The sequence below is a fragment of the Dipodomys ordii genome, unplaced genomic scaffold, assembly GCF_000151885.1.
Source record: "Dipodomys ordii isolate 6190 unplaced genomic scaffold, Dord_2.0 Scaffold14, whole genome shotgun sequence".
NCBI lineage: Eukaryota > Metazoa > Chordata > Mammalia > Rodentia > Heteromyidae > Dipodomys > Dipodomys ordii.
In genome coordinates this window covers 11,474,604-11,491,693 of record NW_012267230.1, presented here as the reverse complement: position 1 = coordinate 11,491,693, position 17,090 = coordinate 11,474,604, and the positions used below count along the sequence as shown (strand labels likewise).

Here is a 17,090-nt window from a genome sequence, read left to right as displayed (position 1 = left end):
CTCTACCACTTGAGCCATACCTTCACTTCCAATGTTTTGCCAGTTGATTGGAGATAGGAGTCATTCAGATTTGTCTTCCCAGGTTGGCTTTGAACCACAATCCCCAGATCTCAGCCTCCTGAGTAGCTAGGATTCCAGGAGTGAGCCCCCCCACCACCCCAACCCCGCCTCTTCCCCCCACCCACCCACCTAGCAACCGGGGCAGTTTTCTAAACTACTCCAGCACCACACCGCAGAGCATTCTGAGATTTGTGGGGCAGTCTTTTCATAGACCAGGGGACTCTGCACAAAGCAGGGGTGGGGGGGGAGCTGGCGCCCCCCCCCCCGCTGGCATCAAGGATGGGTGTAGACACAGAAAAGTGAGATGCTTTCACTGAATGAATACTGTATGTTTTGGAAACTCGAGTCCTGACGATGATGATGATGATGATGATGATGTCCAGTGCTGAGCTCTGTCCTTGGGGGCCGCTTGCTGATGTCTTAGCCTCCAGTCTGCTGTGTCATCGTCTGCCAGGATGGACTGGACTGGAAGGGAAGTGGGAGGGGCCCTGGGATCCTCACCATCTCTTTCTCTCCCCAGGTTACAATCATCCGGCCCTCATGAAACTCGTTCAGCAGCCTCACAATGCGGTATGTCTCCTTGACCCCAGAGCACAGGTCATCCAGGCCCACACAGACCCTGGGCAGCCTTTAGGAATAGTCATTCACTCATTCATTCATTCATGTATTCATTGTTGCTTCAACATTTCTGGAATCCCCACTCTGGGTGCTGCCCGTGGAATGCCTTAGTGAGCAAAAACACCACCACCATCCTGTCCCGGGAGGCAGCCAGGTAGCCACACACATCAGTAGACAATTGCAACAACCACTTTAGAAGCACAAGGCTCAGCGCTGTGTGTGCAGAAGGGGATGATGATAATGATGGAGACTGTGGCAGATACCAAACCTGTGCTGGACTCTTTCCCGCTGTGACACAGCAGCATCTGTAACACAGGTGACATGGTGATCAAATTTTATAGATGGGGGAACTGAGGCACAGAGAAGTTAAGTATATGCCTGACATCACACAGCCAATACGGGTATTCGGAAAGAGCCCACAGAAGCTGAGCTGTTTGGGAATGTGAGGAAGGACTTTACAAATAAAGCGACCTTTGAGCTGAGACCAGAGGTCAGGGGACAATCGGGTGTAAGCCAGGGTGAGTTAAGACCGGTTCTCAGGGAATGAAAAACCCAAGTCAGTATGGATTTTGTTTTGTCTATTTATTTGTTTATTTTATTTATATTTTTATTGTTGTGCCTCCTGGGGCTGGAACTCAGGGCCTGGTCACTGTCCCTGAGCTGCTTTTGTTCAAGGCTAGCATTCTACCACTTGTGCCACAGTTCCACTTCTGGCTTTTTCTGAGTTGTTCATTGGAGATAAGAGTCTCACAGACTTTTCAGCCTGGGCTGGCTTCGAAGCACAACCCTCAGATCTCAGCCTCCTGAGTAGCTAGGATGACAGGTGTGAGCCCCCGGAGCCCGGCTCAGTGCGGATTTTCGCTACCTTGGTTAGTAATGACTTTGGAGCCAGATCATTGTTCATCATGAGAATTTCTCCCTTTTTCTTTTTGGAAGTTTGAGAGTTTTGAACTGAGGGCTTTGTGCTTTTTGGACAGGTGCTCTACCACTTGAACCACACTACCAAATCCTTTATGCATGGATTATTTTTCGAGCTTTATGCGAGGTTCAGCCCTCATCTCGAGCCTCCTAGTCCTGCCTATCTTACGTCACTAGGATGGCAGGTGTGTCGACCATGACTTTCCTCGGGTCTCTCTTACAAGAACACCTTCATGAGGTCTCCACCCCCTGGCCTAACCACCTCCCAAAGTCCCCTTCCTACCTGGGGGCTAGGATTTCCTGGGGGTGGGGGGTTGAGGATTTTGTGTGTGTGTGTGTGTGTGTGTGTGTGTGTGTGCTAGTATTGAGTCTTGAACTTAGGGCCTGGACACTGTCCTTCAGCTTCTCACTCAAAGCTGGCCCTCTACCACGTAAGCCCCAGGTCCACTTCCAGCCTTCTGGTGGTTAATTAGAGATAAGAGTCTCTGTGGATTTTCCTGCCCAGCTGGCCTCAAACCAGGATCTTCAGATCTCAGCCTGCTGAGTCGCAGGTGTGAGCCATCGGAGCCTGGCTCTTCAAATGCTTGACAGAAAAGAGGAGTCTCTGACAGAGCCATCTTCTGGCTTTGTGTATAAGTGGGGGAGTCCTGCCCGGGAGGGCTTGGGGACCGAGGAAACGTGTGTCTTTGGAAGGCATCTGGGGAGGTTCTTTGTGTCCAGAGGTTGAGAGGATGTGTTTACATTCAAAGCTGGCTTTGTTGTGAAACGTCCCACAGATCCCAGCTGCTCCGGCAGTTGGTGCCGGAAGAACTGTCAGCAATCGTGTCAGACACATTCGCAGTGTCAGCTGCCTGCGCGGCAAGCTCAGACCCCGCCCCCTGCCCTTACTGCGCGGAACACGGGAACTCAGGGGTCCGGATTTCCCACACAGCACCCTGGCCCACTTGTCATGCAGGTGACAGGCTGGCCCCCAACCGTCTCCTCTCCCACTTGGATTTCTAGCAGGGACTACTCTCCCCTATGTGCATGGAAACCCTGCTCAGGTCCATCTTCAGAGTGCTACTACAATTCCACTTTGTGTGTGTGTGTGTGTGTGTGCACATGCATGCACCAACAGTGGAACTTGAATTCAGGGCCTGCTTAGTTGCTTCACTTATAGCCAGTGTTTTTTTGTGTGGGCTTGAACACAGGGCCTAGACGCTGTCCCTGAACTTCTTTTGCTCAAGGCTAGCACCCTACCACTTAAGCCACAGCACCACTTCTGGCTTTTTCTCAGTAGTTTATTGGAGATAAGAGACTCGTGGACTTTCCTATCCAGGCTGGCTTCGAACTGCAATCCTCAGATCTCAGCCTCCTGAGTAGCTAGGATGACAGGCGAGAGCTCCCTGCACCTGACTGAAATCATATTCCTTTTTCACGTAGAATCACAGGCATGTGTTGCCAGGCTGGGCTTGGGTTCCAGTTCTGGGGTCTCACTATCCCCCGAGCTGTGCAGTTACAGCACTGAGCCTTCTCATGCATGCATGGTCACATGGCCTTAGACCCCCAAACCGAGTGTCCCTCAAGGGATCTGGCCACGGATGATGGACGCCAGTCTGCGATGTCCAAGTCTCCCCACCCCCACAGCTCTGTTCTCCAAGACTGAGAGGCATTGTGAGAGTTAACCTGGGGAGTGGTGCTACACGCCTGTAATCCCAGCACTTGGGAGGGGGAGGCAAGAAGGAAGGGAGCAAGTTCAAGATCAGCCTGCAAGACATAGCCAGACCCCATTTCAGACACACACACACACACACAGAATGCTGAGCCAACGGAGAACCTGTCCTCATTTGGTTCTGCCACTCCGTGTCCCAGATTTCTTCTGTTCTTAATGCCACACTCTGTTGAGCGAGAATACCTCCCCCACATCTTTCCCGGTCCCAGATAAGCAGCCATGCTTGCCAGCCAGCCTGTGCCCCTCTGGGAACTTCTTCCCCGCAACCCATAATAGCAGCTTGGTGCCCCCCTTTCTTCTGAGGCACCAGATTTCTTTCTTTTTTCCTTTTTTTTTTTTGGCGGTTGTGGGGCTTGAACTCTGGGTCTGGGCAGTATCACTCAGCTCTTCAGCTCAAGGCGAGCGCTCTACCACTTGAGCCGCAGCGCCACTTCCAGTTTTCAGATGGTTCATTGGAAATCAGAGTCTCACAGATTTTCGTGCCTGGGCTGGCTTTGAACAGCAATCCTCCTGAGTAGCAAGGATTACAGGCGTGAGCCACAGGCACCCAGCATTAGATTTCTTAAGAGCTCCCTTAACAAGTCAGAGCTGGAAAGAACTGCTCTTTCAGAGACACCAAGGGCAGGTCAAAATATCTTTGGGTTTGTACGGGGGGTCTGAAGCCAGCAAGCTTGGGTGTGAGCCGCTGTTTTGCTCCTTGACCTCTAGTAACTGGTCCTTAAATTCCCTGAGCGTTCACAAAAAGGAGGGGCCGCTTCCTCCTCTACATGGATGATTTCAAAAGCAGAAAGCCATGGCGATGTGAATTCAGCACCAATTTCTAGTGGTCCAGACCAAGTCCTAAACTCACCAGTGTTTTTTTCCCCTCGGGACTGGGGATAGAACTCTTCCACCACTTGCGCTACAGCCACCGTTTATATGTTGTTGTTGAGATGAGGGTCTCCCTCTGCCCAGGCTGCAGTCAGACCTGTGATCCTCCTACTCTGCCTCCCAAGTAGCTGGGATTATAGCTGTGAACCATATTCGGATGCCTTTTACCACCCAAGCCACTTCTGTAGAACCTCAGCTTTCCTCTCTGCTTTCTTTCCCGGCTCTGTCTCGTACGAAGCCAACTCCTTTTGAGTTCACTGGCTGCAGACAATTTTGCCACTAAGTCTCCTGCGTCACCACGGTGCAATACCTATTCTTAACAGAAAAATCCAAAAGCGGGATGTGCCAAGCGCTGGCAGCTCACCTCTGTCATCCTAGCTACTTGGGGAGGCTAAGATCTGAGGATCACGGTTCGAAGCCAGCCTGGGAAAAAAAAGTCTAGTGGTTAGTGGGAGATAAGAGTCTCTTGGACTTTCTCATCTCCCACTAACCACTACAAAACCAGCAGTGAAGCTGTGGCTCAAAGTGCTAGAGAGCTAGCCTTGAGCAGAAAAGAACTCAAAGACAGTGGCCAGGCCCTAAGTTCAAGTCCCATGACCGACCAAAGTGGGAAAAAAGAGAGAGATGTGTAAGCCCCTCCCCCTCCTGCTGTGGGATGTGGAGAGCATGGCCATGTTCTTCTCCTGTCCAGGATAAAGTAGTTGGAACTCACTGATTTTTAAGTAACTAATTTAACCTTAATAGTTTTGACTCCTGACCTAGCACTTTTACAGGCCTCCTAAACAGACTTTGGAATGAAATCTTGGGAGTGAGTGAACTTTACTGTCTTGAAATACAAGGCCATGGGTGGTGGTGGTGGTTGTTGGTGTTGTTTGTTTTATGTTGGTCATAGGGCCTGAACTCTGGGCCTGGGCACTGTCCCTCAGCTCTTCAGCTCAAGGCTAGCTGCTCTACCACTTGAGCCACAGCACGACTTCTGGCTTTTTCTGCTTATGTGGTGCTGAGGAATAGAACCCAGGGCCTCATGCATGCAAGGCAAGCGCTCTACCACTGAGCTACCTTCCCAGCCCAAGGCCATATTTTTTATATAATGGCACTGAATGAATGACATTAAAAAAATGGACTGAGGAGCACAGACCTTCCTGATTGGTTAACTTAGAAACACTGTCAGCTAAGCCCTGCCCCCTTGTGATTGTATAGCTGTGTTATATTACCTCGAGTTAGGGCCCTTTATTTAATTCACTGAAGTTTGAGCACCAATAGTGTTTTTCCTTTTGGTTATAAATAATAATGTGTAGCTGGGCACGAGTAGCTCATGTCGGTAATCCTAGCTACTCAAGAGTCTGAAGTCCAAGGATTGGGTTCAAAGTCATCCCAGGCAGAAAATTCCATGAGACTAATCTCCAATTAACCATGAAATGGAGTTATGGCTCAAGTGGTAGAGCAGAAAAATCCTAGTGAGCACAAAAGGCCCTGAGTTCAAGTCATAGCATTGGTGCACACACACACACACACACAATACTTGCACCTGCCACTTCAGTTCACTCGGTAGTAGCACATTATCAAATTATGGAGCAATATCACAACCAACATACTGATGCTTTCTTTAAGACTGAAAGAATCCCAATGAATATCCCTAAAAAGCTCAAGGAGCTCTCACTCTGGATATTTCTGGAACACCTTCAGCCCCGATGCCGTTCAAGACTTATTTGAGCCCCTCCCCTACGGGCAGGCAGGAGGTAGGCAGGGACTGGGGCCTGTTTGAGAGTCATCATTTCTCTGCTGACCTTTTGCAGAGCACGTTTATCAACAGACCTGCCCTGGGCATCTTGCCTCCAGAGAACTTCGTGGACAAGCTCCGGGACTCCTTGCTCTCGGTAAGTTCAGGGAAGGACTCTTGCAGACTCTCTGCTGGGAAGAGTTTGTGATTCATAACCAGGAAGAGTCGGTAGGGCATGGCTGCTGAAATCTAGTTTCCTGTGCTCAAGTAAACTAACTTCATATGAATAGTTCTGGCTTCTGACCTAGCACTTTTACAGACCACCCCCCCCCAACTAAACAGATTCTGGAATGAAATCTTATGAATGCATGGACTTTCCTGAAATACAAGGCCATGGTTTGTTTGCTTGCTTGTTTGTTTTTTGTCAGTTATGGGACTTGAACTCTGAGCTCTTTTGCTCAAGGCTAGTGCTCCACCACTTTGAGCCACAGCACCACTTCCGGTTGTTGAGTGGTTCATTGGAGATAAGAGTCTCATGGGTACTTTTCTGCCTGGGCTGGCTTCGAACTGTGATCTTCAGATCTCAGCCTCCTAAGTAGCTAGGGTGACGGGTGTGAGCCACCGGCACCTGTCTAGGGCCATGTTTTTATATAATAGCATGGAATAAATCACATCAAAAATGGAGAAATTCTTTTTTTGTGCTGGTAGTGTGTCAGCTTTCAGCCCATCCCAGCTCCCTTCCCCCACGTTTCTCTCTTCCTCTCTACCTCCCTTGGCCTCCTTCCACAGGTGGCCCCCAAAGGGATGTCTCAGCTCATGACCATGGCCTGCGGCTCCTGCTCCAACGAAAATGCATTCAAGACCATCTTCATGTGGTACAGGGTAAGATCTGGGCCACGAGCACGCACACTCTCATCCAACCACACACCTCAATCGTCAGGGTTAAAAGCTAGCAAGGCCCTGGATGGAGATTTCCCCACATCTCAGCGTGATGTAGCACAAAAGGCCAGCGCTGCGCAAATCTACTCAGCGTAAGGATGCTGGGTTTCCTGGTATCAGTGAATCCGTCATTGCTCATAGGAGAGTAATGCATCGGAATGTGCGTGGGGGTATCTGTTTCTTCCTCTGCAAGCACCACACACCGTGGAGGTGGTCCCTGGCAGCTGCTCTTGAAAGCATCTCAGAATGTGTTCTCTTCTGTTTGGGCAGAACAAGGAAAGAGGTCAGAGGGGCTTCTCCAAAGAGGAACTAGACAGCTGCATGATTAACCAGGTAGGTACAGCTAGGCCTCGTGGCCTCTGCAGGCTGAGAAGGTGTGTGTGTGTGTGTGTGTGTGTACATGCAGGTACATGCTGAGGCTCCACCTCTCAAGCCATACCTCCACTAACTTTCTCCAGCTAATTCAGGTTGAATGATGCTGGTCGATGGACCCTGTATTCCTTAGGAGGAGGTCCCCAAAACATGAAGACTTGGGACTGGAGGCATGGTTCAAGTGGTAAAATGCATGCCTGGTGGGTGCAAGGCCTTGAGTTCAATTCTAACAAAAATACACCATTATCTTCTTGCCTCAGCCTTCTCCATCCCCACTCCCCCACATGCCCACTTATTTTTTTAAATGGGCTTTGTTCTATCTCCATGAGTGTTTCCTCTAGTTTGGTGGATATCTTTTTTTTATTTTTTTATTATTTTTTTTTTGTCAGTCATGGGGCTTGAACTTTGGGCTTGGGCACTGTCCCTCAGCTCTTCAGCTCAAGGCTATTACTCTACCGCTTGAACCACAGTGCCACTTCCAGTTTTCTAGTGGTTTATTGGAGATGAGAATTTCACGGACTATCCTTGCCCAGGCTGGCTTTGAACCACGGTCCTCAGATCTCAGCTTCCTCAGTAACTAGGATTACAGCTGTGAGCCACCAGTGCCCGGCTTTGGTGAATATCTTATTCTATCAACATTTTCAGATTTGGGGTGCTGGCTGTCCCTCAGTCCTTCAGCTCAAGGCGAGCGCTCTACCACTTGCATCACAGCACCACTTCCGGCTTTTTCTGCTTATGTGGTGCTGAGGAATTGAACCCAGGGCCTCATGCATGCAAGGCAAGCGCTCTACCACTGAGCCACCTTCCCAGCCAAACATTTTCAGTTTTATTTCACAGTTTTACTAGTTGTGTCCAAATATGCTTAGTGATCTGCATGTGTAATTGGGAAACGAACAACAACAACAACAAACATGACTAGAATATTTCAGAATTTGCTGGGAGGAGGTCTTAGAGTTCTTGGTCTTCAGGGGATGTACTACAGAGCCTAGGAGGGAGGGGCCTTGATGGGCAGGGCATCTGTGGGTGAGAAGGACTCTGGTTGGAGGGGCCTTGGTGGGAGGGGCCTTGGTAGGAGGGGCATCTGTGGGTGAGAAGGACTCTGGTTGGAGGGGCCTTGGTGGGAGGAGTCTTGGTAGAAGGTGCATCTGTGGGTGAGAAGGACTCTGGTTGGAGGGGCCTTGGTGGGAGGAGTCTTGGTAGGAGGGGCATCTGTGGGTGAGAAGGACTCTGGTTGGAGGGGCCTTGGTGGGAGGGGCCTTGGTAGGAGGGGCATCTGTGGGTGATAAGGACTCTGGTTGGAGGGGCCTTGGTGGGAGGGGCCTTGGTAGGAGGGGCATCTGTGGGTGAGAAGGACTCTGGTTGGAGGGGCCTTGGTGGGAGGGGCCTTGGTAGGAGGGGCATCTGTGGGTGAGAAGGACTTGGTTGGAGGGGCCTTGGTGGGAGGGGCCTTGGTAGGAGGGGCATCTGGAGGGGCCTTGGTGGGAGGGGCCTTGGTAGGAGGGGCATCTGTGGGTGAGAAGGACTCTGGTTGGAGGGGCCTTGGTGGGAGGAGTCTTGGTAGGAAGGGCATTGGTTGAAAGGGCCTTGGTGGGAGGAGTCTTGATGCCTCTGCTGTTTTTTTTTTCTGAGTGAGCTTTTAAAGGTTTGTTGGGAGCAAGGCAGGGAGTACCTGGAAATGGGTAGCTGCAGTGTGGGAGGGGAAGGTGTGGTTCTCCACATCCTGGCTCAGTAGATGTCAATTCATACGTGAGCAATACACATCTCAGAGGTCCCAGGTGTGTGGCCCCCGTCTTCTCAATGGATTCCTGTCTCCTCCAGTTAACCAGGCAGCGCAGTGCTGCCCAGGGCTAAGCCCATCGCACAGCTGTGACTGATGGCCATGTTTCTTGGTTCTAGGCCCCCGGCTGCCCCGACTACAGCATGCTCTCCTTCATGGGCGCGTTCCACGGGAGGACCATGGGTAAGGAGGGACCCGCGTGGTCCCCACAGGGGCCTTCGGAGTCATAATAACTGCAGCAGTCCGTCGTGATGGCCGCCGTGGCTCTGCCATCCGTGGTTTCTGTGCATTGGCTCACTCATTTTCCCACACGCTCCCAGCTGAGGGGCCTGGAGGGTCACTTTCCAAGGTCACTCAAGGACAGAGCCAGGATGTGATATTATTTCCCATCTTCAGAGGCTCTTTGCCTTCTGTGATAAGTCATAAAGCAAGCAAACACACACACACACACACACAATTCTGCTTCGGTGTGTAACACAGGTGAGGATTTGCAGGCCATAGGACTCCGGGGGGATTTCACGTCCACACCGTCATCTCCTCCTTTTTGAGGACGAAGGGTTATAGTCATGAGGCTTGAACTGTTTTGCTCAAGGTTAGCATGCTACCACTTGAGCCACAGCTCCACCTCCTGCTTTTTACTGGGTAACTGGAGATGAGAGTCTCAGAGACTTTCCTGAGTTGGCTTGGAATTGCGATCCTCAGATCTCAGCCTCCAGAGTAGCTAGGATGACAGGCCTGAGCCACCTTCATCCAGCCCTCTTCCACTGCCCCGCACCAAACATGCATCTTTTCTATTTTGCTGGACTCAGGTTGCTTAGCGACCACACACTCCAAAGCCATTCACAAGATCGACATCCCCTCCTTCGACTGGCCCATTGCCCCCTTCCCGAGGCTGAAGTACCCTCTGGAGGACTTTGTCAAGGACAACGAACAGGAAGAGGCCCGCTGTCTGGAGGAGGTAACCCAGCCTCCATTTCCTCCCCGCCTCTCCCCCACCCCTGCCCCCCTCCTTGAACTCAGAGCCTGGCACTCACTAGGCAGGTGTTCAACCACCTGAACCACACCTCCAGTCCCCAGGATAGCATTTCTAGTCATCATGTTTAAAAATAAATAAATAAAAAGGAAGCTGGATACCAGTGGCTCATGCCTGTCATCCTAGCTACCCAGGAAGCTGAAATCTGAGGATCAAGGTTCAAAGCCAGCCTGGGCAAGAAAGTCTGTGAGACTCTTATCCCCAACTATCCACAGAAATCTGGAAGTGGTGCTGTGGTTCAAAGTGGCAGAGTGTTAGCCTTGAGCAAAAAGAGCTCAGGGATAGCGCCCAGGCCCTGAGTTCAAGCTCCCCAATCAACAACAACAAAAAATAAATAAAAAGGTGAGATTAATTTTAAAAGCATTTTATTGAACCTAATATATTGTGTCAACATGTGTCAACACGTGAGTAATATTTAAACACTACCAATGAGGTACTTTTTTCCCCACAAAGATTTTTTTTTTTTTTTTGCCAGTTGTGGGGCTTGAACTCGGGGCCTAGGCACTGTCCCTGAGCTTCTTTTGCTCAAGGCTAGCACTCTACCACTTGAGCCACAGCACCACTTCCAGCTTTTTCTGTGTATGTGGTACTGAGGAATAAAACCCAGGGTTTCATGCATGCTAGGCAAGCACTCTACCACTGAGCTACCGTCCCAGCCCCTCCCACAAAGTTTTTGAAATACTGCATGTATAGTTGGCTCATTCAGGACTAACTATATGTCAGATGACCGGTATAAGTTCCGCAACATTAATGCTCCTGGGTGAACGCTGTTCAATAAATCTTGAGAAATAAATAAATACACCATCACCTCAAGCAGGGGTTTCTGATCACCCTGGACAATTTGCTCAGGTCAGTCTGATGGGGCATGCATGCCCTCCCAGTCTCCTTCTGCACCCACCGATGGAATCGCTCTCACTACAGACGAGTGGGTGGCTCTGTGTAAAATGAGACCACATCTCACATTCTGCCCCAGAGACTCTCACACCCACATAAGGCAACGAGAACAAAGCAGTCACAGCAACAGCCTCCAGTTACCATTCCTACTCTTTCATTACATCCTTGCTGGTGATTGAGGCTTCGGAAGGCTCGATCTTTGTATCTCCCCCGTGGATGCCACGTCCCGTCCCAGGGAGGCCACATTCCCAGCCACACGTTGGGCTCCTAACACATTCTTCCGTCAAATCTCCAGGGCTTTCTGGAAAGCCCCGATGTCCCTTCCTTGAGTGCTACTCAGAAGCCTGGGCCAAGCCATTGTCATTTGTCCCCTTGGGGTACAGGTGGAAGATCTGATCGTGAAGTATCGGAAAAAGAAGAAGACGGTGGCGGGGATCATTGTGGAGCCCATCCAGTCTGAGGGCGGAGACAACCACGCGTCAGATGACTTCTTCAGGAAGCTGAGGGACATTGCCAGGAAGGTGAGAGGACTGGAAGGGGGAGTGGAGAGAGTTGACTCTAGTATTTTTTGGGGGTCTGTGTGGGATGAGGGCTGGGGAGGTGGTGCTCGGTGCTACAACAATTGCCCAGCATGCTCGGGATCCTGGGTTCCATCCCCAGCAGCACAAGAGAACAGAAATAAACCAGCAGGTCCCCGCAGAATCCTCAGTCTCTTCTTTTTCCTTTTTGCTGGCAGTACTGAGGGTTGAACTCATGGTCTTGAGCTGGCTAGACAAGTGTACTGTCATTTGAACAACACTTCCAGTCCGTCTTTGCGTTTGGTGAATTTGGAGGTCGTGTCTTGCTTTACACCCGGGCCAGCCTGGACTGTGATCCTCCTATTTGTGTTTCTCTTGTATCCTTGGGAGTGACAGGCACACAGCGCTATGCTCAGCTATCATACTTCCCCCATGCTGGGATAGCAGATATAGACCGCCAAGCTCTACCACTGACATAAAAAACCAAAACCAACCATGTCCTGCTGGACTGGGGTTAGGTGGTTGGTTGTTTGGGGAGGCCAGGGGACCGCTGGACTGTTCCAAGTGTTGATTGTTCCTCCCTTGCTCCTCTCTCTGGCCAGCATGGCTGTGCTTTCTTGGTGGATGAGGTCCAGACTGGAGGGGGCTGCACTGGAAAGTTCTGGGCCCACGAACACTGGGGTTTGGATGACCCGGCAGATGTGATAACCTTCAGCAAGAAGATGATGACCGGGGGCTTCTTCCACAAGGAAGAGTTCCGGCCCAGCGCAGTGAGTTAGAGCCGCCCCCCTCCACTCCAGTACCCCTTCCTCACAAGAAGGAAGTATTGAACCTTTAGATGCTGCAGAGGTTTTCTTTTCTTTTCTTTTTTTTTAATTAATCTTTTGTCGGTCGTGGGGCCTGAACTCTGGGCCTGGGCGCTGTCCCTCAGCTCTTCAGCTCAAGGCTAGCACTCTACCACTTGAGCCACAGCGCCACTTCCGGCTTTTTCTGTGTATGTGGTGCTGAGGAATCGAACCCAGGGCCTCATGCATGCAAGGCAAGCGCTCTACCACTGAGCCACCTTCCCAGCCCGCTGCAGAGGTTTCTAAGGCCCAGCTACCATCACCCTGTGTTTATCGCAGCCCAGGGCAATCTCCTGGTGTGCAAAACCATAATATGAACCCCTGCTACTCTGTACCCACGTCCATTGTGACAGTCTAGCCAAGTACATGCTCTTTAAAAAAAATATTGTTATCATAAAGATGATGTACAGAGAGGCTACAGTCACCTAAGTCTGGTAATGAGCACATTTCTTTTTTTTTTTGTCAGTCGTGGGGCTTGAACTCTGGGCCTGGGCACTGTCCCTCAGCTCTTCAGCTCAAGGCGAGCGCTTTACCACTTGAGCCACAGCGCCACTTCTGGTTTTCTGGTGGTTTATTGGAGATAGGAGTCTCACGGTCTCTCCTGCCCGGGCTGGCTTTGAACCACGATCCTCAGATCTCAGCCTCCTGAGTAGCTAGGATTACAGGCGTGAGCCACCAGCGCCCGGCTATGAGCACATTTCTTTGTGGACAGTGTCACCCCGTCCCTCGCTCTCTCCCAGTTTTCCCCTCCCGTTGCCACTCACAAGTTGTAGAGTTCATTTTCCACATAGTGTCTACTGAGGAGCACTGCTTCATTTGTTCACCCTTTGTTCCTCCATTTCTGTACCCTCCCCCCTTACTTTTCAAAGACAGATAAATGAACAAACAAGACAAAAAGAAAAGAGACCTGGGCGTCAGTGGCTCACGCCTGTCATCCTAGCTACTCAGGAGGCTGAGATCTGAGAGTCTCGGTTCAAAGTCAGCCCAGGCAGGAGAGTCCGTGAGACTCTTATCTCTAGTAAAGCACTAGAAAACTGGAAGTGGCGCTGTGGCTCAAGTGGTAGAGCGCTCACCTTGAGCTGAAGAGCGCAGGGAAAGCGCCCAAGCCCAGAGTTCAAGCCCCACAACCCACAAAAAAAAAAAAAGAAAACAAAAACAGCAACAGATTCACAACCTCAGGGACAGGGACAGCACCGAAGCCTCGGATTAGTTCAAGCCCCAGGACTGACACAAACTCACAAAAAAACAGGGTTGTAGATATAGCAGGCTCCAGCCAATCATAAGACCATATTGTCCAGTGATGGCTTAGCTTTTTATGGGGCTTGAACTCAGGGCCTAGACACTATCTCTGAGCTTCTATGCTCAAGGCTAGCATACTATCACAGTCTACTTCTGGTTTTCTGGTGGTTCTTTGGAGATTAGAGTCTCGTGGACCTTCCTGCCTAGGTCTGGCTTTGAACAGTGATCCTCAGATCTCAGCCTCCTGAGTAGCTAGGATGACAGGCGTGAGCCACCGGCACCCGGTAATGTCTTAGCATGTCAGTCTGTGTGAGTGCACGCAAGGATTTCACACAGTGACAGAAACGTCTCAGAACGAATCCTCCTTAGTGACCGCCTCTAAGGAACCAGGCTCTGCTGGGCCGGGGACCATGTGTTCCCACAACAGCACCTGCCTTTGGTGCTTAAATGGGTCTGCAATGAGGTGCTATGTGTTATGCCCCCACCCTGCCTGGGAGACGCTCCTTGGGTTCGTTTCCCTCCTTTCCACCAGAGGAGGTGCGTCTGGTCTCTGGGGATGAGGCTGAGACGCGTCCTGATGCCCAGCTTCCTTCCAGCCTTACCGGATCTTCAACACCTGGTTGGGGGACCCGTCCAAGAACCTGCTTCTGGCCGAGGTCATCAACGTCATCAACCGCGAGGACCTGCTGAACAACGTGACGCATGCGGGGAAGGCCCTGCTGGCGGGGCTGCTGGACCTCCAGGTGCTCTGCCGCCCCCACCCCTCCCCTCGCATCTGGCACTGCCCTTCTGGCCATACTGCCTCTTTGATCTTTCTCTCTCTCTGTCTCCCCTCTACAGGCCCGGTACCCCGAGTTCATCAGCAGGGTAAGAGGACGAGGCACCTTCTGCTCCTTTGACACTCCAGATGAATCCATACGGAATAAATTCATTTTACTGGCCAGAAACAAAGGTAAGGAAGTCCGGGGAGGAGTCAGGAAGCCTGGGCAGTGCCCAGCCGTAGCTGGTGTGGGGCAGACGCTGCCACCGAGCTACACCACAGCCCTCCTGACTTCCTTCTCTAAACAAGAGAGGCTCTTGGAGAGATTTAAGCCATAGTTTAAGCCCCTTCCACGTGCTTTGGTGGGTTCTTCTGGGTTTGTTTTCGTTTTTGCCAGTTCTGGGGCTTTGAACTCGGAGCCTGGGCAATATCCCTGAGCTTTTTGCTCAAGGCTAGTGCTCTACTGCCTGAGCCACAGCACCCCTTCTGGCTTTTTCTGTGTATGTGGTGCTGAGGAATTGAACCCAGGGCTTCATGTATGCAAGGCAAGCGCTCTACCACTGAGCTACCTTCCCAGCCCTCACCCGCTTCTGTTGTTGCCTGCATTTCTGTAATCCACTGGCTTGCTTATTTTCTTTTTCCCTGCTCCCCAGGAGTTTCTGGCAGGCAAAGACTTTATCTCAGGATTTTTTTTTCTTTTTCAATCAATTGTGGGACTTGACCTCAGGGCCTGGGTGTTGTCCCTGAGCTTCTTTGTGCTCAACGCTAGCAAGCTACCACTTCGAGCCACAGTGCCACTTCCAGTTTTTGAGTGGTTCATTGGAGATAAGAGTCTCACGGGGACTTTTCTGCCCAGAACTGGCTTCAAACTGTGATCCTCAGATCTCAGCCTCCTGAATGGCTAGGATTACAGACGTGAGCCACTGGTGCCCAGCAATTTTTTTTTTCCATCACCCAACCATGTTTAGGAGGAGGAGAACAGGTACTCAAAAGTTAACAGGTACTGGGCATGGTGGCTGGCTCATGCCTATAATTGGGAGGCTGAGGCTAGAGAACCAGGAATTGGAGGCCAGCCTGGGCTATATAAAGTGAGTCAAAGATCAGCTTAGTTTACATTGTGGAGCAAAGGAAAGAAGAGAAGAAGGAAAGACGGCTGGCTGGCCAGATGGCGGGTGTCTCAGGGCAGCCAGCACTCCCCTGATTCCTGTCCCCCGTGCAGTCTGAGGATCCCACAGGGCTAACCCGCCCCGGCCTTTCCCTCCAGGTGTGGTGTTGGGGGGCTGCGGCGACAAATCCATCCGTTTCCGCCCCACCCTGGTCTTCAGGGATCACCATGCTCACCTGTTCCTCAACATCTTTAGCGACATCCTAGCTGACTTCAAGTAAAGAAGCCATTTCCACGGCACTCGGAGGAAGCTCCAAGCTCAACAGTTGTCAAATTGATTAGTTTGCCTAATTCATGTTTTCACTTAAAAAGTATCAGAGGCGAGAAGAGCATAAATGAAGGGTTATTTGTGTGGAGGAGATGGTGGTGGTAGCAAGAGAGAAACAGATGTGGGGGGGTGGGAAGAGAGAGGGAAGGAGAGGAAGGGAGAGGCCGCTCTTGATTTTCCTCTTTGCACAACTAATGATCGCATTGGTTAAACTCCAGAAACTCTGCTTGAGCCTTGGCCATCGTCTTAGAAAAGACCGTGGTGTCCTGGCCACCTGGTCATCTTTCTACCCATCCTTGACCAACCCGAAGGGTTCCTTTGGAAGCCCATCTGAGACTGGGACCCTTGGGTTCCGGTCCATCTCCAGTGTCCTTTGTGGTGACTCCCTTGCCCCTACTTCTCATCCGGTGTGGAGCTCCAAGCATCCGTACTCAGCTCAGCCAGGGACTGGACGGCCCATGGGAAGGCAGCGAGGTGGGGAAGGGCTGAGCGTGGGGAGGGGGAGGGGGCCCCTGGCCTGCTGGAGGTGGAGACCACTCCCCTCGCTTCACTGGCAATGCCTCTGGACTGTGAATTCGGCTCTGGGGGGAACTGTGGGTGACATCACTGAATTCCGTCCTCGCTTCTAAATGCCAGCCTAGACCTGGGGTTGTGGGGGGCACACGGGGGAGAGCTGCAGCCCGAGTGTTTACTTGACCTCCCCCCCAAGAGTTAAAAGCACAAGCCCAAAGTCGAGGGAATACAAAACCACTTCTTCATCTCTCCCAGGACCTCGGGGCTTCTGACCTCTGACCCCTGACCTCTAACCTCTTTTCTCCTGCTTTGATTTAGCCAACATCCTTCTGTTCTATCAGAGGGAGCCACTGGGGGACTAGATTTCTTCTCAATGGAATGGAAGGTTCTCCGTACATGGGTAGGGGGGGTGGAAGGGAAGGTAGGTAGCCTTAGATTCAAGGTAGTTTCTTTAAACTTGCCCCTGAACTCAGATTTTCCTGAGATGCCTGAGTTTGGAGATTCGTTACCAAGCTGGTGCACGGCTTGCAGGCCAGGCTGAGTATTGGCTGGGGTTAGGGGCGGGGAGAGGATCTTGGAACCGACTAAACCTCAGATGTTCTACAGAAGCACCTGATCCCCCAAAGAGAGACAGTTCTTGCTTACCTTTTTTTCTTTGTTTTTGGTTTTGGTGGTTGCGGGGCTTGAACTCAGGGCCTGGGCGCTGTCCCTGAGCTCTACCACATGGAGCCACAGCTCTACTAGTGAAGACAGTTCTTGAGCTGGCAGACCAAGCGAGGACGGGTAGATGCTCCCTTGAGAGGAGGCCACTTCACACACACACACACACACACACACACACACACACACACACACACACGCACAGAGGAC

The 17,090-nt window shown here is 51.3% G+C and overlaps 1 protein-coding gene across 1 annotated transcript in view; it reads left to right on the top strand.

The window, feature by feature from the left end:
* Abat (4-aminobutyrate aminotransferase) overlaps window positions 1–15,763 on the top strand; it is a 45,585-nt gene extending 29,822 nt beyond the window's left edge. The window contains exons 6-16 of the mRNA XM_013011638.1: window positions 581–630; window positions 5,974–6,054; window positions 6,687–6,779; window positions 7,107–7,169; window positions 9,105–9,168; window positions 9,795–9,943; window positions 11,296–11,433; window positions 12,033–12,200; window positions 14,111–14,257; window positions 14,355–14,466; window positions 15,539–15,763. Of these exons, the coding sequence (XP_012867092.1) occupies window positions 581–630; window positions 5,974–6,054; window positions 6,687–6,779; window positions 7,107–7,169; window positions 9,105–9,168; window positions 9,795–9,943; window positions 11,296–11,433; window positions 12,033–12,200; window positions 14,111–14,257; window positions 14,355–14,466; window positions 15,539–15,660 (1,187 nt within the window). The 3' untranslated portion in view covers window positions 15,661–15,763. The remainder of the gene's footprint in view (window positions 1–580; window positions 631–5,973; window positions 6,055–6,686; window positions 6,780–7,106; window positions 7,170–9,104; window positions 9,169–9,794; window positions 9,944–11,295; window positions 11,434–12,032; window positions 12,201–14,110; window positions 14,258–14,354; window positions 14,467–15,538) is intronic.
* The last annotated feature ends 1,327 nt before the right edge of the window (window positions 15,764–17,090 follow it).